This window comes from Adiantum capillus-veneris, chromosome 1, assembly GCF_014529385.1.
Source record: "Adiantum capillus-veneris isolate H3 chromosome 1, ASM1452938v2, whole genome shotgun sequence".
Taxonomy (NCBI): domain Eukaryota; kingdom Viridiplantae; phylum Streptophyta; class Polypodiopsida; order Polypodiales; family Pteridaceae; genus Adiantum; species Adiantum capillus-veneris.
The window spans coordinates 191,470,206-191,494,216 of record NC_140931.1 but is presented as its reverse complement, the minus strand read 5'-3'; the positions used below and the strand labels follow the sequence as shown (position 1 = coordinate 191,494,216).

At 45.9% G+C, this 24,011-nt stretch overlaps 1 protein-coding gene across 2 annotated transcripts in view; it reads left to right on the top strand.

The window, feature by feature from the left end:
* LOC147466217 (transcription initiation factor IIF subunit alpha-like) overlaps window positions 1-24,011 on the top strand; it is a 77,561-nt gene that overhangs the window by 28,537 nt on the left and 25,013 nt on the right. Inside the window, exons 2-6 of one of the 2 annotated variants that reach the window (XM_086524631.1) lie at window positions 6,109-6,172; window positions 6,584-6,739; window positions 6,886-7,031; window positions 8,371-8,741; window positions 8,906-9,021. In XM_086524631.1, the coding sequence (XP_086380757.1) occupies window positions 6,146-6,172; window positions 6,584-6,739; window positions 6,886-7,031; window positions 8,371-8,741; window positions 8,906-9,021 (816 nt within the window). In that variant the 5' untranslated portion in view covers window positions 6,109-6,145. The remainder of the gene's footprint in view (window positions 1-6,108; window positions 6,173-6,583; window positions 6,740-6,885; window positions 7,032-8,370; window positions 8,742-8,905; window positions 9,022-24,011) is intronic. The other variant, XM_086524630.1, reaches the window with a different exon arrangement.

Here is a 24,011-nt window from a genome sequence, read left to right as displayed (position 1 = left end):
CTGTTGGGTGCCTGCCTCCTTATGTCCCTGCTTCTTTTGCTTCTACTGATACTGAGTGCCCAATGGGTTTCTTTTATAGATCTTTAGCAATTTGCCCTACCTACTTTTCCAACAAACTTACAAAAAGAATTCCAAAAGTCACTTTTAATAAAATGAATTATAAGAGGTGGTTCACGTGGTAAAATGCCTGCATGATGAAATGACTGTTCTTGTGCAAGAGAGGGTATGCAAGTGTGACCGGCGTGGGCATGCACGTCCTGCTAGAGGCTCACAAAGGTGCCAGGCTCAGTCCTAAGCTAAGATTTATGCTTGACTATGGCAGAAGTGTGTCCACGTGGTGCAAGTGAAGTGCACACATGACATCCCCCCTGTTAAAAGTGAGGCATAACTGCCCTTCTGTCTGTACTTCTGATGCTGACTTATGAATGCTTATGATGCTGTGGATGCACAAACCAAAGCAGATTCCTCCGAAACCAGGGACTGATGGTACTGCGGGTGCTGTGGGTACTGCTGGCGATGCAAACACCGTGTAAGGGTCACTGTCCAGCCTTACTACGATTGCCAAATATCAGCCCGGGCTTTATACCAGATAGTGCTAACTCTGCTTGTTGTAGTAAGAGCTATTCCCCGAACACTGACTGTGGTGAAAACATTACAGGTGCTGATGGACGGAGGTTTGGTTCCGGAGTTCTTTCCAAAAGTTCAATGACGAGGGAAATGGATGCACGCTACATGCGAATGCGAATGCAGAAAAGGTTAGGGATCCCGTCTCCAACTCCTTCCATATCCGCATACAAGGCTAGGAGATCTTGGTACTCAAGATTTGGGTTCTTGTGTATCCGATGTCGATCTTCCTTCAAAGACATGGCAATGAAGATGGAATCCTGTAAGTCCATGGTCGGGACTCAAAGATTCTTCAGGAAAAAAAAACTGGGAGAGGTTTCTTGGGTTCTCGATGGTTCTTCTTGGGTTCCTTGGGGTTCTTGGTTCTTGAGGTTCTTGATGGTTCTTCCCTTGAGTTCGCGAAGCCGAAGCACGCACAGAGCTCTGATACCAATGTCAGGTGCAGCGGAAGTGAATGTTGAACTTTGCTCAAGATGGCTGCTCCGAACTGTGCTCAAGGGTTCCTTTTAATTACGGAAGGGAGAGCCTTTCGTTCCTTTAGTGAGAGAGTGTAAATGATCACAAACAAAGTGGTAAACATTGTGAATGAAGGTGCTGAGACTGAGAGATAGAGAGAGAAGAATACACCACCAGAATGTTGTCAAACCCTCCTCTGAAGGCCCCACTCTCTATGGCGAGAGCGGTCTACTATTGATTGCACAAATCTCTACAATGCAATGGACTTGCCGACGATGTCAAGGACGATGAGGAGGACGACGAGACGGGCTGAAAACTGGAAACGCTAAGGGCTGAAATCTGCAAATCTTGTATCTATTGAATTCTGCCTCTATGTCGGTGACGACGGCGATGACGACGACGTGCTGAAAACGCAGAGATCTGCGAATAGCAAGCTGAATCTACAAATGATGGCTGATCTGACCGTGCGGCGAGGGTCTGCTGCGGGAAGGTGAGATCTGCGAGGTTTGGGGGACTGCGGTACGGAGGCTAACTGCTGAAAATGCAAAACGTTGGTACAATGATGTTGAACTGTCACTGGAAATTGCAAACGCTAGGACTGGTCTGCTGTTCCCAAAACGCTAGGGCTGAAAATGTATCTGCTGCAGAAAACGCTAGGAGATCTGTTGTCGCCGGGCTGATCTACAACTGCAAAACGCTGGGCTGATTTGCAAATGCTGAAAACGTTGGCTGGTCTTTGGTGGCTGAAAACGCTAGGTTGCGTGCCGGGGGGGTCTTGCTGAGAAGGTGCACCATCGAACACTTGGTCCCTGCTACCTCTTCTACTTCTACTGAGTGCCCAATGCGTTTCTTTTATAGATCTTTAGCAATTTGCCCTACCTACTTTTCCAATAAACTTACAAAAAGAATTCCAAAAGTCACTTTTAATAAAATGACTTATAAGAGGTGGTTCATGCGGTAAAATGCCTGGATGATGAAATGACTGTTCTTGTGCAAGAGAGGGTATGCAAGTGTGACTGTCCTGGACACGCACGTCCTGCTAGAGGCTCACTAAGGTGCCAAGCTCAATCCTAAGCTAAGACTCATGCTAGACTATGGCAGAAGCGTGTCCACGTGGCGCAAGTGAAGTGCGCACGTGACAAGCACCTATTCAAAACACAAGAGAAGGTTGATAAAGCTGAAAAGTGGATCAAGGACGCAAAGAAAGGAAAAGATAAGATGCCTGAAGCCACACCGACATCGACTATCATCAATATGACAATTGAGGAGGAGCAAAAGAGAAAGACTAGAGCCCTTCATGTGCGTGTTACAGGTCTCAAATACACTGGAAAAGTAGAAGAAGAAGTGCAAGAGCTCTTGAAGTGCATGGGTATTTCTGAACCCGCACACACAGGTGCTTGGAGAGTTGGCAACAAGGGAAGTGATGAAAAAGGAAGGCCCAAGGAAAGAGCACTCATTATACGTTTCCCTACACTGGAAGCTAGGAAGGATGTAACAAACTGCTAACGTGTCGACCTACTGAAGACCGGAGCTACCGGCTGAGGGGCTTAAACCCTAGAAGAAGCAGGAACATATTTTCGTAAATTCCGTTGATTGCTGACGTGGCAGAACTGTACAGATTTTCGCTTTTCACGCTGGCAGTGGTGACGTGGCAGAACTGTACGGATTTCCGCTTTTCACGTTGGTAGTGCTGACGTGGCAGGACTGTACGGATTTTCATGATTACGCTGGCAGCTTTTTGGCAATGCTTTTGGATCAAGCTTTTGAGTTTTGAAGGCTTTTCACTGTAACTGCTTTTCAAGCCAAGGGCCTTTAAATATGAGGTTAGGGCTCATTCTCTTGTATGCTTCCTGGAGAAGGTGCAAAGTCTGGAGTACCGGCTTGTACTGAGTTGATGCAATATAGAGATACCGAAAGGGGCGCCAAGGTTTTGGGCCAATACTCTATGGGGTGAATTTCGCCACTCCTTGTCACGTGTCGTCTCTCTCTCTCTCTCTCTCTCTCTCTCTCTCAGTTCAATTGATAATGAAGTGCTATAAGCCTGTTCAATCTGCTCTTTTCTATTGGCACGTGGTGTCCGTCTTGTGACAAAAGGAATTCCTAAAGAAGAGACCAACACTCAAGCAAACTTAGATATTTTTGGGTGATGACCTCACTCTAACACAGGTAGCACACATGCAAGAGCTTATGCCAGAGATCAAGGGGGCGAGGGAGAAAGGAAAAATTGCTTTTTATAGGGGAGGAAGAGTAGTGGTGTTGGAGAACGCATCGCATGATGGCGCGAGACCTACGGGACCAACCTTAAAATGGCAGCATGGAATTGTAATGGATCAATGAAGCTAGATGTAGGCACCTTTGAGGATAGCTTTAAGGGAAGAGACATTATTTTTTACTCGGAAACCCATCAGGTTCTGGCGGCACATTACCCAGAGTGACGGGATACCATTGGGAGACTACTTGTAGGCAAGAAGTGAGATCAATGCATAGAGGACGGGGGTCAGGAGGTGTGGCAGCCCTATTCAGGGAGCTGTTCGGAGGGATGAGCATCCCAGATATATGATATGGGCACTCATTTATCCTATGGGATACGATGTGCTATTGGTCAGATGCGCACATCATCGCATGTTAGGTGCAGCGGAATGAATGTTTGCACTTTGCTCAAGATGAGTGCTCCGAACTGTGCTCAAGGTTCCTTTTGTTCTTATGGAAGGTAGAGCTTTCCGTTCTTAGTGAGAGAATGCTATGATCACAAACAAAGTGAATGGACACTGTGCGTGCAAGTGTATGAGACTGAGAGATAGAGAGAGAAGAGAGATACGACACCAGAGACGTTGTAAAACCCTCCTCCGAAGGCCCCACTTTCGTCGGCGAGAGTGGTCCACTTATGATTGCACAATCTGGTACAAATGGTATGCATGTGAATGATGCAAGTCTAGGCTATGTCGGCGATGACGACGGGGATGACGACACCGGTCTAAAGGCTAAAATCTGCAATCTTTCTACTGCTGTCCAAAAATGCTATGGACCGAAATCTGCGACTAGTCCAAAACGCTGATTTGGGGGGCTGTTTCTGTGGGTCTTTGTCGCTGAAAATCTGCAGGTTTAGGGCTGAAAACTGAGGTTCTTCAAGGCTGAAAACTGATGGTCCTTTCGGGCTGAATCTGCTTCTTCTTAGGGCTGAATCTTACTGGTCTTTCTACTGCTGAAAACGCCTTGCTGAAACTGCCAAAAATGCTAGGTATGCTGGTCTTTGCTGGTGATGGTGGCTGATGCAAAACGCTAGGCAAAGGTTCCAAAAACGCGAGCTGATGGGGGGTTCTATGGCGATGGTTGCTGATGCAAAAACGTCAGGCTTGGGAAAGTCCTCGCGGTGATGCTGAATGTGAAAACGCTAGAGGCAAGGGTTTGATGGTTCTTCTTGCTTGGAGGGGGAAACCGCCAAGCAATCTTGTTGAGAAGTTGCCTGCTGAGCTTAGCTCCTGTTGCCTCTTCTGCCATTTAGTGCTAGTCTAGGTTTGCTTATATACAAACTTACTCAATTTGCCCTACCTACTTTCCAACAAAAGTCACTTAAAAATAATAAGTGAAAAATGTCAAAAATAGGTAAAATAGGTTAAATGCACTGGAAAATTCCCCTGAAGGATTCTGATGGGAATGCTTATGATCATGTTGTGTGCAACCAGAGGATATGCATCTATACTAAGTGACTGGGCATGCAGGGTCTACGAATAGACTCCCAAAAGTGCTAGATCACTTCTAATCTAGACTGTCTGGACTGGACTGAACCCTTGTCGTGCTGTAGCTTGTCCACGGACACATAGGGTTGGATGTGTCAGCTAGAGATTGAGACTGGCAGATTTAGGAGAGTACCAGTATGAGCCAGGATATGCAAGTTATGTCATATAGAGCCAGAGATAGAGTTACATCACATTTATCATTGTCCGATATAATATGAGATACGAGGGCGCTTTCATTGTCTATTCAGAGAGGGCTTTGGACCGTTGGCTAGAGTCATGAGATATCAGGATCAGAGATGCCTCGGGTTGTTTTTGCTAGAGCTGCATAGACACAGGGAAAGTCCCTTGAGGAGACTAGGTAGTGGGAGACATTCACAGAGGGAGATCACTGACTTCTTTAGAGCAGGGACTCAGCAGCTGGATAAGCGTGCTTCATAGCAGACTTTAGAGCTCACCTCTATCAGAGGTATATTAGTGGATAGAGCCACTGAGCTCGGGAGAGCTAGACGCCCACATCTACAGGGGCGACCACGACGTCGATGGAGGCTCCACCAAAGAATCAAGACTATTCTAGCACGAAATGGGAGACACCCAATACGACTATTTACAGAGGCGGACATTGACGAAGCTCTTCAGCGACCGATGCAATACTTTCTCGGACAACACCTGATGCCAGGCATCCTCGGGCTTGGATGATGATGATTTTCAGGCTGACGATTTTAGTCTTTTAGTTTTTAGTCTTTCACTTTACTTCATTTTATTTTTGTACCCAGACATTGGATTAGATCCACAAGGATTGTATCAGTATGGTCTCATAGGTCATTTTGGACTTTTGAAGACGTTTAATATAACAGTTGATTTCATTTCATTTCTCTCTCGTGCATCTTTGCTATCATGGGCGTGTCTTGTGAACACTTATACGTTTTGCAACTCTGACAGAAGCATTAGTCTGCAGTCATCCTTCCAAGGTTTCTCTAAATCCAATGGGGGAAAGTGTTACCAAGCAGCACCCATAGAAACTTGGATAGTGTATCACGAAGGAAAATGAGTACTTGGGACACTGTATATCCTTAAAGCCGTTCTCAAGACATCGGCATAAGAAAGTATTCTGTGCTGCTCTTACATGTTATTCTAAGCATCTGCGTATCACTCTTCAGTGTCGGCAATATTTGCTCATCCTCTTTTTATTTTCAATTGTGTTTAACCTTCTCGACTCTTGTGGCTCTGAGTTTGGGTATGACACCTAAAAAACCACGAGTTTGCTGCTAAATTTGGTGCTGTGTGTTTGCAGTTGTGCTGCAATTTCAGGAGGGGTGGTGGGTGCATCAATGAGTGCAACATTTCACCTCCATTGGGTGCGGGAGTGGTCGCTGAAATTCTGTTTTACAATATTTTGAGCTCTCCCCAGCTGCCTGTGTGTGTGGACAGCATTATAGGCTTTGTTGTGTTGTTGGTACTCGAGTGTCCATGGCACATGTAGCAGGAGTGCCTTGTCGTTATCTTTTACTGCATATCAGATGGACTTTGCTTGTGAACATATAAAGCTCACATACTTGGCAGTTTTGTGCTCGTGAGGGGCTTATGACTTGCGGATTTGTGGTATCTGAGGAGATGAGATGTTGCAAACCTATGGGCTTCCCCTGTTTTGGTGCTCGTGGACTGTTTTTGACCTGTGCTCTGCAAGAACAACACAAATCTGTTCTGTCACCTAATTCTATAGCATTTATGCTCATAATTTAACCTCAAGTAACTGGTGATCTTTGCAGGAATATAATGTCAAGGCCTATCCAACCACCAAACCTTTCTTTGTTAGTAGATTTTTGCAAGGTGTGCCGTCCTTCTCAAAGAAAAAGGGCAGTGATCCAAAATGGACCATGCACCGTGAGGGTTTACAAGGTCGGCAAGTTACAGAGGCTCTTCGGGTATGTTCTTTTTTAACATTTAATTGTAACTTTTATTTTAAATAATGAATTATGGCCTGGGCAGGTTAAGGTGACTGGCTGTTTCGTATAAGAGTCTTCTTCATGAAGTAGTCGATGTTAATGCCTTGCCCATTTTGTATGAATAGGAGAAGTACAAAGGAAAGTCTTGGCTTCTGAATGATGATCAAGGGCAACTATCATTTCAAGGGGCACTGGAGGGTGGACAACAGGCTTCATATTACCTTCTAATGATGCATGGGAGGGACTTTCTTGCCATGCCTGCAGGTGCATGGTATGTTGTAACATTTTGTAGGAAGATTGTGCATGCAGTAGCACTGTTTGTTATGGAATATTTTGAATTTTGGCTGTTCAACCATAACCCAGTTTCAGAAGAACCTACGTGTTCGCTAACTGTGCAAATCTATGCAAAAACTTGTGCTTCCATGATCATTTTTACTAATTCTACAAATTTATGTAAAAAACTCGTGCTTCTCAATCCTGGAAGCCTTACTTCCTGACACACCATGATTATATGTATACAGTATGAACAAAGGGCAACTTCGTTTTTCTGTAGCTGAATTTTTTGCACAATTTTAGTTATACATTTTCTCAGAACGTCCCTTCACTTGGTCTGGGAGCAGTTTGTAAGGAGACATGGAAGCACATGCAGATGTGAAAAGTGGTGTATGGATTTTTTGATCAACCACTTTGAGCCCCAAATGTGATCGCAGGTTGATGCCCTAGGGGGTCGGAGTCAGAGGAGGGAGGGAGAGAGATCGAGAGACAAATAGGTGGTTTGGAACACCTTTTCCCCCTTTTTTTTGGGGGTGGGGGGGCTTTGGGGTTCAGCATCGAGCTTTTGCAATGAAGTTGGTTTGTGTGGCTACATCATGCTTCATTGTGGATTGTTATGAATACTGATGGTAAGCAGTGAGAGGAGAGCTATTCGTAAGGCAGGATGCTTACAAGTGTGCATGATGTCTTTTAAACGTTCTTGAGTTGTGAGCTTTTGTAACATTGTAATCACTTGCGACACGCAATTGTGTAAGACTAAAACAGACAAATTAATGTTCTGTATACAATTTAATGATATAAGAATCAAATATATCCTACTTTTTTTTATTTGAATGTTTTCATAAATGTAATTTTTTGTTCACTACTACATCTGTGAGCAATTAGTGTTTGAGTTTGAAAAGTATGGTCTTCATAGTCCTCATTGTATGAGGATATGTTTGGTGTTTTGAATGTTACACCATCGACGCTATTGCAGTACCAAACTGGTATTATGTGAAAATGTTCAGCTCGTTACCTGCACCTACCAATCTTGGTACTGTGCAGTATCCATTTGGTACTAGACATTACCAAATTCTGAAAATTTTCTGCAATTGAATGTTTCCAGTGGACTGCATCTTACTGCCTTTATGATCGGTAATGAAGACAGATGATATGTACAGTAGGAATCTTATTTGCATAGCTTATAATCATGAAAAGTGGCTACTAGTAAGCATTAACTTTGCTGGTTGGTATGCTTAGTCTCACTTCTGTGTGTTGACACTCCCAAGCGATATGTTGTATTGTGCAACTAAGTAGAGACATTGCAATGTAGAAGACATTAGCTGCTTTACCTACAGGTACAATTTTCACAAAGTTACCAACTACAAGCAGTTAACCCTGGAGGAAGCAGAGGAGCAGATGAAGAATAGACGTAAAACTGCGGATGGCTATCAACGTTGGCTTATGAAAGCTGCTAATACAGGCGCAGCTGCGTTTGGTGAAGTTGAGAAGATAACTGGAGGAGGTGGGGGTCGTGGTGGTTTTAAACGGAGGGCTGATGATGATGATGATGATGATGATCCTGCATTTTCTGACAAAGGGGAAGAGGATGATGAAGAGAAGAGCAGGATAAATAGACTTGAAATGAATAAGAAGGGTGGCGATGAAGATGGAGAGGAACCAGCCAGAGGAGACGATCGCGATTTAGATGATGAAGAACCTGAAAGAGGTTGCCCTGTTTTTTATATAGCTGCTTAAAAAGGCGATGTTTGCAATTTTGGAAATTGTATTATGTAAACAAAGAGGCAATCGTAGACTCTGGAATTGTATTATGTAAACAAAGAGGCATTTGTAGACTCTAGTAGGTCTGATTTAATTTCTGCATCGGTATAGGAGACGACTGGGAACATGAGGAGACTTTTACGGATGATGATGAAGCTGTTGGGAATGACCCAGAAGAGAGAGAAGATAATGGCCCAGAGCTACCCGCTCCTCCTGAGATCAAGCAGGTTAAATTCCAACTTTCAAGCACTGTTACTTCTTCAACAAAAAACTTCACGAAACTCCAACTCAGTTGCCAACGTTGACCATTCAACATCAAATTTTTTGATTTTTTGTAGCTACATGCGTAGTCACCTCTTTGTGTGGGTGGGAATCACCCCTTCCATGTATTCTAAAGCTGCTTACATGCAAAGCGTTGTATGCAGGATAAGATAGGTTACCTCAGGATGTATAACAACTGCACATGGGTATTTGTCTGTAGAGCATGGGTTACTTGTGCCCACGAAGTGCTGAAGGTATTTTGTTACTGGCCAGCGCCACGAGCTAGGTGGTGCAAAACATTAACTAATTGGAAACTGACTACCAGGAGATGACCTCTAAAACTCTTAACACCTTCTAGATGCTCTGATGTGACGCATTAGAAGTATCCGTGCCAGGTGGCCTGCCAGATATTCCCTTCTACAGCCCTCTAGTCATTCCCCTAGAATGACGCAGTAGAAACTATGCATGATGGCTCAAGGGTATTCCAGCTACGATACTCTATGTCGTTCCCCTAATGACACATCCAAAATATTTCTTTCATGTGGATCCACTACTTAACTAACAGCTTCAAATGTGTGCGTATTCAAAAACTAGATTATTCATTAACTAGGACTGTTTAAAAATAGCCACTGTAGCAACAGCTACACTGATTGTAGTTGTGGCACTTACTAGATTAGTATCTTACGTACGTGGCTTTGACAGAGTGAGCAACGGAAGGTGGAGAGAAATGAAATGTTATATTAACGTCTTCAAAAGGCCAAAGTGACCTATGAGACCAGAAAGTTACAATGTGGTGGATCTGATACAAAGTCAGAGTAACAAAATAACAACAACATAACAAAACAAAAAATAATATGGGATCCTAAGCTGGTCGATGTGAACTAAGCAAAATGAGCAGCTGGCTGGGATAGCTAAATCACAGGAGATCTAGCATCGGTTGTTGGCGGATCTCATCAATCTCCTCCATGGCCAGTAGTCTGACTGGGCGTCGTGCATGCCTGGCCCGAGTGCTCCGAATCTTCTGATGTAGCCACCGTCGATGCTGTGTAGTCCTCCGTAGTCATGGGCGCCTGGATTTCCCCAGCTCAATCGCTCGGTCGATCAGTGTGCCTCTGGTGTGAGACGAATGTGAGCTCTGCTGTGGGAGTAGCTCCTGCGGCTGTCCAATGTCTGCTCTAAAGAAATCCTAGCCCCTCCACTCATCAGGCTATCTCTATGTCTACGCAGCTCGAGCAAGAACAAACCCAGGCATCTCTGATCCTCGTATCCCATGACTCTGGAGAGTGGTCCAAAACCCTCTCTGAACAAGCAATGGAAGTGGCCTCGTATCTCGTAGTGGATGGGGCAACGGCACGTGTAGTGCAACTCTGTCTCAGGCTCCATGTCACACAAGGGGCATGTCCTGGCCTCTGTTGGTACTCCGTAGTATCTCCCAGTCTCAATCCGCAGCTGGTGAGAAGATGTGCGTAACTGGCCAATAGCACATTGTATCCCGTGAGACAAGTGGGTGTCCATGTATCTGGAGAAGATGCTCTCTGTAGAAAGCCATCTTCGTGCCCAGCTCCTGTGCTGGCTGTATCCATGTCCTCCTGGTGTCTAGCTGGGTCAGGTCTTGGCGGATGAGCTTGTTGATCTCGGACTGTGTTAGAGTGACTCAATGTAGTCAGAAACCTCATCCACATACATACCGAATAGAGTAGGAGAGAGCGGGCAGCCCTACTTCACCCCAATAGTGGAGTGAACCGGTGTAGATAGTCCCTCAGAGGTGCGCACATGCCCTACTACTGATCTGTACAATGCTACGATCCACCAAATGAGCTCTGTGGGTACTCCCATCTCCTGTAATATGCGCATCAATCTACCTCTGGGTACTGTGTCAAAGGCTTTGCGGAAGTCCACAAAGCTACAATAGATCCGTCTCCCAAGAGATCTACCCTCCTCGATGGTGGCCCTGAGTGTCAAGATATAGTCAAGCGTAGAGAAGCCTCTCTTGAACCCTCTCTGCCCAGCTGCACGCATTCCTTCCCTCTTTGCCCATCTACTCAACTGCTGCTCAAGGACGGATGCGTACAACTGTGCCAGTGTGTATCCAATCATGATAGTGCGATAATTCCCAGGCTCCATAGGGTCTCCTGACTTGAAGATAGGTACAATCGTAGATAGGCTCCAAGTATCAGGCAAGCCCTCACACATGGCACGGTTAAACATAACTGCTAGAAGCTCTGCTAGTAGATCTTTGACATGCATGGAATGCTCAGCCACTAAGCCATCATGATCATATGCTCTCCCAGTCCTCATCATGTCAATGGCTTTCTTCACCATCTCAGCGGTGAAAAAAGCACGTGTGTGTGGGCATGGATCGAGGGGGTCGGGAAGGGGCGGCTGTCCAGGTATTGTGTACAAAGATGATGCGTACTGACCCCAGGTCTCTGTAGAGGTAACGGCAGAGGGGGGGGGACTGCTCATGAAAGAGCCGCCACGCCTCACGCGAGTCCTGACTCAAGAATAGCTGGTATAGATCCTGCTCTAGTCGAGCCAAAAATACCCTCTTCTTTCGCCGCGCCAGGCGTCAAAAGTCAATCTGTGACTATCTGTGAGTGATGTCCCCCAAAAGCACCTCCTTCTGAAGTCTAGCTCTAGTATGGCGGCACTCCTCATCATACCAGCTGTTCCGAGGCATGCTCCCTGAACGGCGTCTCTGCTCAGGCTGGGTGTGTGGGTATGCCTTTGTTGCTTCATCATGTAATGTCTGTGCCAGTATAGTAGTAAGCTCCTCTAGAGGTCACCCTAGTTCCTCAGTGCATAGGCGTTTGTAGATCTCGTCCATGTATTCAGAATCCGTCTCCTGCGTGAAGGTGTAGCGAGTAGGGGCTGCTACCCGTGGCCTGTGTGCTACACTGAACTGGAAGGAGATGGTCATCGACACAAGAGCATGATCCATTGCCACTCTGATCTGGGCCCAACTGTGAGATCCTGGATACTAGAGATGAGACTCGGCTGTGCCATGACATGATCCACTCTGTTGGCTCCATGTCTGTGTGGGAAGCATGTGAAACCTCCCACAGCAGGAAATCTCTGTAGGCCATTCAAGATGGCCAATCCATGTGCAGTGCCCATGTCTATCAGGTGTCGCCCATACTTAGTATATTCCACATCCTGTGATAGTCTGGACAGGCCCGTCTCTACAACATCTAGCTCTCTCAGCATCTCCTCTGAAGTACCATAAAACACTGTCTGATGATGGGCAATCCTAGCATTGAAGTCCCCTAGAATGATAATGTCACCATCTCTAGAGAACTCCCATATGTCATCATCCAAAATAGAAAAGGGGGACTGTCCTCTGGGTGATGTATAGACTGACGTACTCAGTGGAAAGTAGCAAATAGCAATGTAAAGATATCTGCCCGTCTCTGCTCTCAATCTCACCCACATGTACCTAGCCTGCCCATCCCTGTGGGCTATATGTATCAATGGCTGCAAATCCTCTCTAAATAACACTGCCACTCCCCTTGAGCCCCATCCTCTGTGCTCTGATCGTGTCTCTTGTCTGTAAGCTGTCTCCCATCTGTATCCACTGATGTGAGCTAGGGATTGCCCAGGGGCTTGATGTGTCTCACAGTAGAAGATGATGTCTCTTCCAGTAAAACTATCCTCAAAAGCACCCACATCAAGGTGCATAGATCCATTACAATTCCAGGCGACAACTTTGAGTGTGGTCCCGTAAGTCTCGCACCGTCATGTGGAGCGTCGCTCCAGTATTACCACTCTTCCATGTCGGTAAAAGGCAATCTTGTCTTTTTCCCTTGTTACCAGGAGGTGTATTTTTCATGTTGCCTTCCATAAATAAGTGCTAGATATTTTTATTTATTTTTATTTTTACTTGTTTTGCTCGGAACCCTTGAAAAGGTGCAAGTGGACATTGCATGGCCAGTGTGAAATGACTGCGACCGAACAGGTTTCTCGCATCGAGAGTCTAGGTCGGTCAGTCTGGGACTGGTTGGGCCAGTTAGCAGTGAATTCTGATGAGTATGGAAGCCTGTGTGCGCCAAATGAAGTCTGGGCCACTCGGAAAGTCACTTACAACTTTATAAGTCAGTGGGAACTAGGGAATTAACTCAAAAGGGGCAAATTGGACACTTGGCAGGAGGAGATCACTTCTGCAAGACACCTCCGCAAGAGGAGGCGCCCAAGAGAGAGAGGGCTTTGATTTTTGATCATAAGTGACCTAGAGTGTGTGTGTGAGTAGTGGGTGCAGGTCTACAGCTTTAATGGAAAGTTTGCCTTCTCCTCTGTCTCATGTAGCGCGATGATTTGCTCTCGTGCATCTCTCTCCCCTTTGGCATATATGGTAATGCCCCACTAGTTGGGCTACTTAGATGAACATGTACAGTTCTGGGAGTTTATGCGCGTTTGCCAAGGCAAGAGTCTTCTGAACAGGAACCGGATTAGCTAATTGCTAATCCCCCACAGGTACGCACAGTTCCATCGCGAAAGATTGCGAGTTTGGAGAGTTTTCTCGCGTGAAAACTGGTCCAATTCACAGGGGAACTGTCCCATTGTGTGCGGGAGCCCTTGGGACACACGTAGGTGTGTTTGCTCCGCTAATAACGATCCGAAACAGGGAATTACAGCTTGTTGTGTTTTTCTGCAGGCTTATGGTTTCGCACGTAAATTGCAAGGGAACACTAGGGGAGCCTCGTGAGAGCCTTGGGATGCGTGTACAGGCTTTTGGGCACTCGGCAGTGAAAAAGAGAGAATTACAGTCCGCTGAATTTCTGTGACAGCTCACCAGAAAACTTCCAGATAGCGAGGGAATTCGCCCTAGATAGGTACTTTTGACCTACAGGGGTTTTTGTGACGTTATGTTGCCGAAATCAGGTCGAAAACCTGCGTTTTCAGCCCTCGCCAGGTTTGGACAGCTTTGTGAAAGCTTGTGCTAAGTGGTGGGATCGTCTACCTTAAATTAATAAATAAATACCGAAAGGGGCGCCAATCTTTGGGGCCTACAGGGTGTCGGTCTCGTGTGCGCAGTGACATTCTAGTCGCTGGACGCAACTGTGTTCTCTTTCCTTCTCAGTGCTCTGTGTAAAGTTAACAGGTAATTGAAATAGTACCGCCCTCTACGTTGTACAGGCCGGTTATATGGTTCCATTGACGGGATAGTCACTTTTTCTTCAAAAAGTGCGGCGTGGATTGTTGTGGGTGAAAGCAACATAGAGCTTATCGTCATGGCAGAGAAGAGAGACCAAGTACGTGAAGAGGGATCTTCCTCACATGGCACAGAGAAAGTTCCTTCAACGCTTCAAGAAGAGGACATGTTGTTTAGACCTCAACTGCGTTGCTGCATGGACATGTTTCAGCAGTTGGCTAGCAACCCAAGGATGCAGGAGTTCCTACAGGCTCCGACACACGGTTTTCAGCCTTCTACACAGGGTTTTGAGCCTCCTACACAGGGCATGACTGAGCCGTTGCAGAAAAAGGAGATTTCCAATGCGCAGAGGACTCACGATGCTCGAGGGAAAGCCCATGTGGTTGAGCAACTAGCGGTGTCCAATGATCTAAAGCAACTTGCTTTAGCCGGACAGGAACGTTTGTGAATGGTCAAGGGAGTAATGAACAGGCTATGCGTCAGACCCTGCCATTACCTAATACTTATCCTGGTTATTTTGGAGGTGGTTCAGCGTTTGAAGCTATGGCTGGACCTTGCACAAGTTATATGCCAGGGAATGTGTTCGGGACAATGCAAACATGCATGGGTAACCCTATGTACGCGAACAAGGGTGTCCAACCAGGTTTGCAGGGTGCCTATGGCCAGTTTCGAGTGCCTGGAACACAATTTGGTATGCCTGGTTTTTTGTAGCCATACGTACAAAATGCAGATATGACAGGTAAAACAGTTGATGCGAGTGCTGGAATGAACAATCATGGAGCACCACTGTTACAGGCACCTGTTTATGATAATGTGGCTCCTTTGAGTCAGTCTAAGGATTACAAGGAAGGTGGGCAGGAAGTGAAGTTTGAAACTTTCAGAGGAACTGAGGATCAATTGAAGGCTTTGACCTTCATACAACAGTTCGATGTAGCTTAGGAAACTTCACGGAATCTTCAAAGATACGCAAGGCTGCCACTTTCTTGAAAGTGAATGCGCTTCAATGGTGGACTGCATTGTTGAACCAGGGTCAAGCCCCAACAACGTGGTTCCAATTCAAACAGCTTTTTGCGCTTGCATGGCTGACAAACACTTTTGAAGTCGATGTGATGACAGAATGGCACGAGTTGAATGCTAAATAGTGTGCGAATTTGGAAGAGTACAATAAACAGTTTTGGGCCGCACTGTTGCCAGTCACCTCTTACAGTTTTGTGCCATTGTCAGAACAGATTGAGAAGTACTGTTGCGGATTGCCCAAGAAAACCAGGGACTACTGCACAAAGACTACTGTCATGAATATGTTTCAGTTGATTGAGAATGCAAGGGTGGCCAGCAATCTGTCGAAGGGAGATTCCGATGGATGTAATAGCCACAAGAAAGGGTCCCAGGGCAAACAACTTTCAGCCAAGGGCAATGTTGCAGCAAAGCCTTCTGAGCCTCCCACAAAGAAGCCCTCCACTGAAGAAGCTCATACGTCCAAGAAGCAGTCTAAATCTTCTTCGGGACGAGGACAAGGACAAAAAAGGCATTTTTTTCTGGCAAAACCTTTGAAGAAAGGAAAGCTCTTAGGGAGGCCAAGAAATGCTATATTTGTGAACAGGAAGGACATTTTGCAAATGAATGCCCACAGAAGAAGTCGCAGGATAAGGATGACAAGTCAGACCATAAAGGAAAGAAGCCAAAGCCGAGTGTAGGACTTGTCCCAGGTTTGGTCGGAGACCAACCAAACACAGATGCCACGGAGCTGTGCAGAGCTTGGGGCAAAGTTAGAGACCAGACAGTGCTAGTTTTCTTTGATCCAGGAGCTCATGCAAATTTCATATCACTAGAATTGGCATCAAAGTTGGGTATTCGTGCAGAGGAGATGGGTATGATAGGGGAAGCAGGTTTGGCATGCCCAGGTCATTCAGAGCCAGTTACTCCTATTTTGGGGAAGCTTCGTCTGCACATTCAGAACTATGTGGATGCGGAAGAATTTCATATTATGCCACTTGAGGGCTGTGATGTCTTACTGGGTATCCCATGGTGTTACAGGTTGCATGCTATGGTGGATACTTACAACAAAAAGATTACCCTTGTACATAGAGGAAAGACTCATGTCCTTGATGTAAAGCTTAAAGGCGAGTCTGTTCCAGTTGTTTCTGCTTCTGCTATTTCATCTGTAATAAAGAATCATCTTTCTGCGTACTTGATCTTTGCAAAAGAAGTACCTGAAGTTGTATCTAATTTGTCTACCTTAGATAAAGACAGGTCAACTTTTTTGAGTGGTTTCAGTGATTGTTTTTCGGACTCTTTGTCGGGGGAGTTACCTCTTGAGAGACCTGAGGATCATACCATAGATCTTGTGCCAGGTTCTAGTCCACCGAATAGACCACCATACAGGGTTAGTGCAGCGCAGCAGAGAGAGATTATGAGTCAGGTCAACGATCTTTTAGAGAAGGGGCTGATTCAGCCCAGTTCATCCTCTTTTTGTTCACCTGTACTCTTAGTGCAGAAGAAGGATGGTTCATGGCGCATGTGTATTGACTATTGCGCCTTGAATAAGAATACCATCAAGAACAGGTTTCCCATACCGAGGATAGATGACATTCTTGATCAGCTTGAGGGAGCATCATTATTTACAAGGATAGACCTAAAGAGATGGCTACCATCAGATACGCATTAGGCCATAAGATGTCCATAAGACTGCGTTCAGAACAACATTTGGTCTCTATGAGTTTCTTGTCATGCCATTTGGTCTCACAAATGCTCCTGCCACGTTTAATAGAATGATGGACATAATTTTTAGACCACATAGAAACTTCGTGGGTACCTTCTTTGATGACATGATTGCCTATTCAAAGTCCGAAGAGGAGCATAGGGATCACTTGACTGCAATTTTCAATGAGTTATGTAAGAACAGGCTACTCATTAATGCGAAGAAGAGTGAATTCTTTTTGCAAGAGATTCACTTCCTTGGGCACATTGTTTCAAAGGATGGGCAACATAACCGCGAAACGTTTCAAGGCCGAAACGTTTCACTCTGAAAAGCGGCGTTTCACCACGAAACGTTTCAGTCCAAAATGAGAGCACAGTGAAACGTGAGACCGAGACGTGCGTTTAGTGACTTTGAAACTAAACTATGGTAACTTATTGTTAGTGAAACGGCTTGTGTTTCACTTGGTGAGCGAAACGTTTCAAGGCCCGAAACGTTTCACCTGTCCTGACCTATCGAAACGCGTTTCATGGTGACGCTGAGGATGGGGTACGCATGGATCCGGTTAAAGTGGAAGCAATTAGGTCATGGCCAGACTTGAAGTCCGTACATGACATTCGAAGCTTTCTAGGCTTATGTTCCTACTACAGGAGGTTCATCATGCACTGCAAGGAAAAGGAGTTACTTTCAAGTGGACAGCCAAGGAAATTTTAGCGTTCAAACACTTGAAAGAGAAGCTGACTTCAAATCCGGTAATCATTTTGCCAGATCTTTCGAAACCTTTTGTGGTTCAGTGTGATGCGTGTGGTCATAGTCTTGGTGCAGATATAATGCAGAATGGCCGAGTAGTCGCATATGAGAGTAGAATTTTTTTGAAGACTGAAAGGAACTTGCAAGTCTATGAGAAAGAATTGTTGGCAGTAATTCATGCTCTCACTAGTTGGAAACACTATCTGCTAGGGGCTGATTTTGTTGTCCAAACAGATCATCAAACCTTGCGATATTTTCTCACACAGACGAAGTTGTATGAGAAGCACATGCGATGGGCAAACATCTTGTCAATGTTCCATTTTCAGATTGTGCATGTGCGAGGGAAAAAGAACGTGGTGGCTGATGCGTTGTCACGAAAGCCCCAAATTTCAGCAGTGTCAATTCCGTACCATTGTGAACTAGACGAAATGAAGACACAATATGCTGAAGATTCAGATTTTACAAGGATCTATGACCAACTTGTTGATGGGCAACATCATGAGCACTATATGCTTAAGAATGATTTTCTCATGATGCATGGAAAGTTATGCGTTACTAAACAGTTACAGCCAAAGATTTTGATGGAAAGTCATGCTCCACCTTATGCTGGGCAACGTGGAATTGATGCGACAGTGAAAGGGGTTGAGGCATTCTTCTATTGGCCAGCTTTGCGTCAAGATGTTGACACATTTGTAAGATCATGCTTAGTATGCCAAAAAGTCAAATTTGACAGACAAAAGCAATCGGGATTGTTGCAGCCATTGCCGATCCCTGATAGGCCATGGGAAAGCATAGCAATGGACTTTATCTTTGATCTTCCAAGGACGCAAACAGGCAATGATGGGATTTGGACTATCATTTGTAGGTTCAGTAAGCAGACCCATTTCATTCCTGTGAGGAAGAAGATAAAGCCAGAACACATGGTCAAGATATTCATGAGCAATATCTTTAAATACCACGGAATGCCTCAGTCAATTGTCAATGATAGGGATCCACGTATGACGAGTCTTTTCTGGAAAGCATTGTTTGAGAATATGGGCACTACCCTAAAGTTCTCTTCTTCGTTTCATCCGCAAACTGATCGACAGTCAGAAGAGGCAAATTCTATTGTCCTAGAAGAGGCAAATTCTACTGTCCTGGATCTGCTCAAATGTTGTGTGTCAGAGCACAAGGAAACTTGGGAACACCATCTCCCATTGGTTGAATATGCTTACAATAACACTGTGCATACGTCAACACGTAAGGCACCATTTGAGATAGTGGAAGGATGGAAGAAAGTCCCGCCCATTTTGCAGACTAAGGACAAGATATTTGAGGCAGACAAGTATGTGGATGAAACATACAGGAAGATAAAGATTGCTCTTGAGAAGACTCAGGCTAAGCAAAAGAAAGCTGTTGATTGTCACCGTCTCGTAAACTTGGGATTGGGTGCTTTTGCGCTTTGAAAAAGACAGGTTAAGGAAAAGGAAAGGCAAGGAACGTTTGTTTCCTAAGCTCAATATGCGATATTATGGTCCTTTTCAGATTTCGGAAAAGATCAGTGATGTAGCTTACAGGTTGAAGCTACCAGAAGGCTGAAAAATACATAATGCTTTTCATGTCAGCCTTCTAAGACCCTTTGTTGGTGATGTGCCAGAGAATATGCCTGATGAGGAACAACCCGAAGTGGAAGAATTGGATGAGATCCTTGTTCCTGAACAGATATTGGCACATAAAGAAAGAAAGGTTGGAGGAAAGGTTGCAAGATGCTATTTGGATAAGTTCAAGAACTATCCATCGTTGGATGCCAAATGGATGGAAGAGTATGATTTGGTTGATTCACCTCAGCTATTGCAATTGTATCTTGAAGCCTTTCAGATGGAACCCACAGTGACTTGATGTAGCCTTTTTGGAGCAAGGCAAGAGCATGGTTCATGATGCTCAAGAGAGTAGTTAAGCAATTGTATCTACTCTTTCCATACAGAATTTAGCTAGAGAAGTTTGTGCTTGAGAGTACACTAGAAGACTTCTATGCTTGATATATGTGTCGTAGCCAGGTTGGTGGGATTGTTTAATCGTCCAACGCTACATTTCCGGAAGCATGTATATCTTGGATTCCCATCATAGAATATGTGTGATATCAAGAGATACCGCATGTATTATTGGCATGCAAACGAGGTCGCTTGCAGTATTTCAAGGGTGGGATGTGTCACCAGGAGGTGTATTTTTCCTGTTGCCTTCCATAAATAAGTACTAGATATTTTTATTTATTTTTATTTTTAATTGTTTTGCCCGGAACCCTTAAAAAGGTGCAAGTGGACATTGCATGGCCAGTATGAAACGACTGCGGCCGAACAGGTTTCTCGCATCGAGAGTCTAAGTCGGTCAGTCTGGGACTGGTTGGGCCAGTTAGCAGTGAATTCTGATGAGTATGGAAGCCTGTGTGCGCCAAATGAAGTCTGGGCCACTCGGAAAGTCACTTACAACTTTATAAGTCAGTGGGAACTAGGGAATTAACTCAAAAGGGGCAAATTGGACACTTGGTAGGAGGAGATCACTTTTGCAGGACACCTCAGCAAGAGGAGGCGCCCAAGAGAGAGAGGGCTCTGATTTTTGATCATAAGTGACCTATAGTGTGTGTGTGAGTAGTGGGTGCAGGTCTACAGCTTTAATGGAAAGCTTGCCTTCTCCTCTGTCTCATGTAGCGCGATGATTTGCTCTCGTGCATCTCTCTCCCCTTTGGCATATATGGTAATGCCCCACTAGTTGGGCTACTCAGATGAACATGTATAGTTCTGGGGGTTTATGCGCGTTTGCCAAGGCAAGAGTCTTCTGAACAGGAACCGGATTAGCTAATTGCTAATCCCCCATAGGTACGCACAGTTCCATCGCGAAAGATTGCGAGTTTGGAGAGTTTTCTCGTGTGAAAACTGGTCCAATTCACAGGGGAACTGTCCCATTGTGTGCGGGAGCCCTTGGGACACACGTAGGTGTGTTTGCTCCGCTAATAACGATCCGAAACAGGGAATTACAGCTTGTTGTGTTTTTCTACAGGCTTATGGTTTCGCACATAAATTGCAAGGGAACACTAGGGGAGCCTCATGAGAGCCTTGGGATGCGTGTACAGGCTTTTGGGCACTCGGCAGTGAAAAAGAGAGAATTACAGTCCGCTGAATTTCTGTGACAGCTCACCAGAAAACTTCCAGATAGCGAGGGAATTCGCCCTAGACAGGTACTTTTGACCTATAGGGGTTTTGCGACGTTATGTTGCCGAAATCAGGTCGAAAACCTGCGTTTTCAGCCCTCGCCAGGTTTGGACAGCTTTGTGAAAGCTTGTGCTAAGTGGTCGGATCGTCTACCTTAAATTAATAAATAAATACCGAAAGGGGCGCCAGTCTTTGGGGCCTATAGGGTGTCGGTCTCGTGTGTGCAGTGACATTCTAGTCGCTGGACGCAACTGTGTTCTCTTTTCTTCTCAGTGCTCTGTGTAAAGTTAACAGGTAATTGAAATAGGACCGCTCTCTATGTTGTACGTGCCGTTTATACCCCTTGCCACTCTAATCTCCGGCATTACCTCCCGCATATGAGCGATCTGCGAGATCGGAGAGGGTAAGATCATCCCCGAGAAAGATGCCCGTCTCTTTAAGAGTTGGCCTTTTCTTCAAAAAGGTCTTCTTCGCTTCCATGGAGGGAAAACGGAGGATGAGTGCCCTTTCCTTTGAGGTTTCCCCACTGGCTTCATTTTTCTTTATGTTGCCCACTCTCCAAGCTCTTGTGTGCGACGGCTCATGAACCCCCATCAGGGCCATGAGTTCTTTTACCTCTTCGTCCACATTGTCCTTGTCTTTAAGACCGCAAATTTTCACATGTAAAGCGCGCGCACGTCTTCTTTTCTCCTCCTCTAGTGTCAGATTAATGATAATGGGTGTGGACGTGGGCGTTATCTCCTTGCCTTTTCCTTTCTTGGAAACCTCCATCCATTTCTGGGCTTCATCCGCCTTCTATTGAGTTTTTGTAAGAACATCTACCCAAGAAGTCATCATCTCTTTGTGTTGCTCTTCTCCCTGTTTGATGGCCCGTACTTGCTCCTTGATCGTGTTGATTTCTTCGATTATTGAGGGTTGCAATTTGCCCTCTTCCAATGTGTTTCTTGATCGTGCTTCGGCGAGATCCTTCTTGAGTGACGCAATCTCTTCATCTTGAGTAGTCACCCGATCTTCCAGTCCATTTATCTTGCTTTCTTGGATCAACACGCGTCCTTCGAGCATTTTTATTGTGCCCAATAGATTGCGGTTCATCTTGGTAATGGTCTCCGTCATTTCCTCTTTGCACTTTTGAATGGCATCCTCTAAGGGGTCCGCTTTATCATTCAGCTTCCTCATGCTTAATCGCCGCCCGGAAAACGAGAGCCATTAAGCGCACATTTAATTCCACACTATGCATACATTGTCTCCTGCATCAAGCATACATTTTGCGTACCCTTGCAATTTCTGCAAAATCTGCAAAATTTGCAAAAAAGTATGCTATCTGAATTTATGAATTTTGAATTTCCTTGGCTTTTTTGTATTTCTGAAATTCTGTCTGCAGCCTCCGAGGATTTATGAAAATTCCTAAAACTTCTTTATTGCTGGAAAATTACCGGACTTGTACGTGCTCCCGGGGGGGGAGGGGGGATGCAAGGCAAAATCAGAAAATGCAGCGGGGCTGGTTGCAGAAAAGTGCAGGTGAGAGGGGGCTGGCTGCAGAAAATGCAAGGGGCAGCAGGGCACAACGGGGGTGGGTGTGGGTGGTTGGGAGAGGGGGGAGCTGTAGCGCGGATAATGTGTCGTGCTCTCTACAGTGGGTAGTCCTCAGTGCAATGTGCGTGACAATCTCACTCAATGCGATGCACATGACAATCTCACTCAATGCGATGCGCATGACAATCTCACTCAAACAGACTGAACAGGAAGGAACAATAGACGTCGACAGAGCTCGCAAAGACACAACAGCAGACTAGAACATATGACTCGACTATCTCAAAGACTGATACAGACTCTGGCGTGGCAGCACACTCAGCTCCAGCCCAGGACTCACAGGTACAATGGGGGTGTCGAGGCTCAGATGTGCCGGGATGGTGAAGACGTGCTCTGTGTAAAGACCCACTCTAGACGACTACGTACAAGATAATCTGACCAAACGCTACTACTCATATATATCACCATAAAGAGCCACCAACGGCTCATAAATGTCAGCCATGTGGTGACCTGGCCACGAGGTCCACTAGACCACCGTCGGTAGGCACCCTGCCACGTGTCACTCCCGAGACCAGAGGGTCCGTCCAGTGTGACCCAGACCAAGTGTAACCAACTGTCTGTCCTGTGAAGTGACACTGTAGCCCTGCTACAGGTTGCCCGCCACAAGACCGCTCACCGTCTCGGTGAGAGGAATACTGAAAACTGTGAAGGAAAACCACTAGGTACTGCATTCGTAGATCTTTCTTGAAGTAGGTGAAGTAGGTGTTAGGCCCGTGACCATACATACCTCAAAAGTGGAGTTAAAAACAGTACACTGCTTGCAATCGCCTTAAGCCTCTAACTAGGCAAGAACCCAGTATGTATGATTGCATAGCCTAAGAATTCCAATTGGCAAAAGATGAGGCTCTACAGCAAAGCGATAAGCTCAGTTTGATTCCAGCGCATCTTTATCTTCCCTAACCATAGTGATAGGAAAATGACCTGGTTGCAGATGAACCTTGCCACACTTTTTGCAACAACACTCTTCTCGAAAAGAGCTATGACCATAAGCCCGAGTAACACTGCAAATAGGGTTAAGCTCCATCATGATGGCAGAATGAAAAAGCCCTCACAGCAACAGGATGGCAGCCAAGTGAAATCTTGAGAGCCAGTTGATCATGCGGGGGGTGGGGGGGACTTGAGGGGTGGGGAGGGCTAGATAGGGGTAAGTGGAAGGGAGGGGGTGGGTAGGGGCGAGGGGGGGCTAGGTAGGGGCGAGGGCAAGGGAGGGTAGAGGCAAGAGGGGGTGGGTAGGAGGGTAGGGGCGAGAGGGTAAGAGAGGGGGTGGGTAGGGGTGAGGGCAAGAGAGGGTAGGGGAGAGAGGTGATGGAATAGGGGACAAGGGGAGGCAAGGGCGAGGGCGAGGGACTAGGGGCTAGGGGCGAGGGACTAGGGACTAGGGGCTAGGGACTAGGGACTAGGGGCGAGGGACTAGGGACTATGGGCTAGGGGCGAGGGGCGAGGGGCTAGGGACTAGGGGCATGGGGCGAGGGGCGAGGGGTGAGGGGTAGGTAGAGAGGCTAGGGCGAGGGCGAGGGGGTGAGGGTAGGGCGAGGGCGAGTGGGAAGGGGCGAGGAGGTAGGTAGAGGGGCTAGGGCGAGGGTGTAG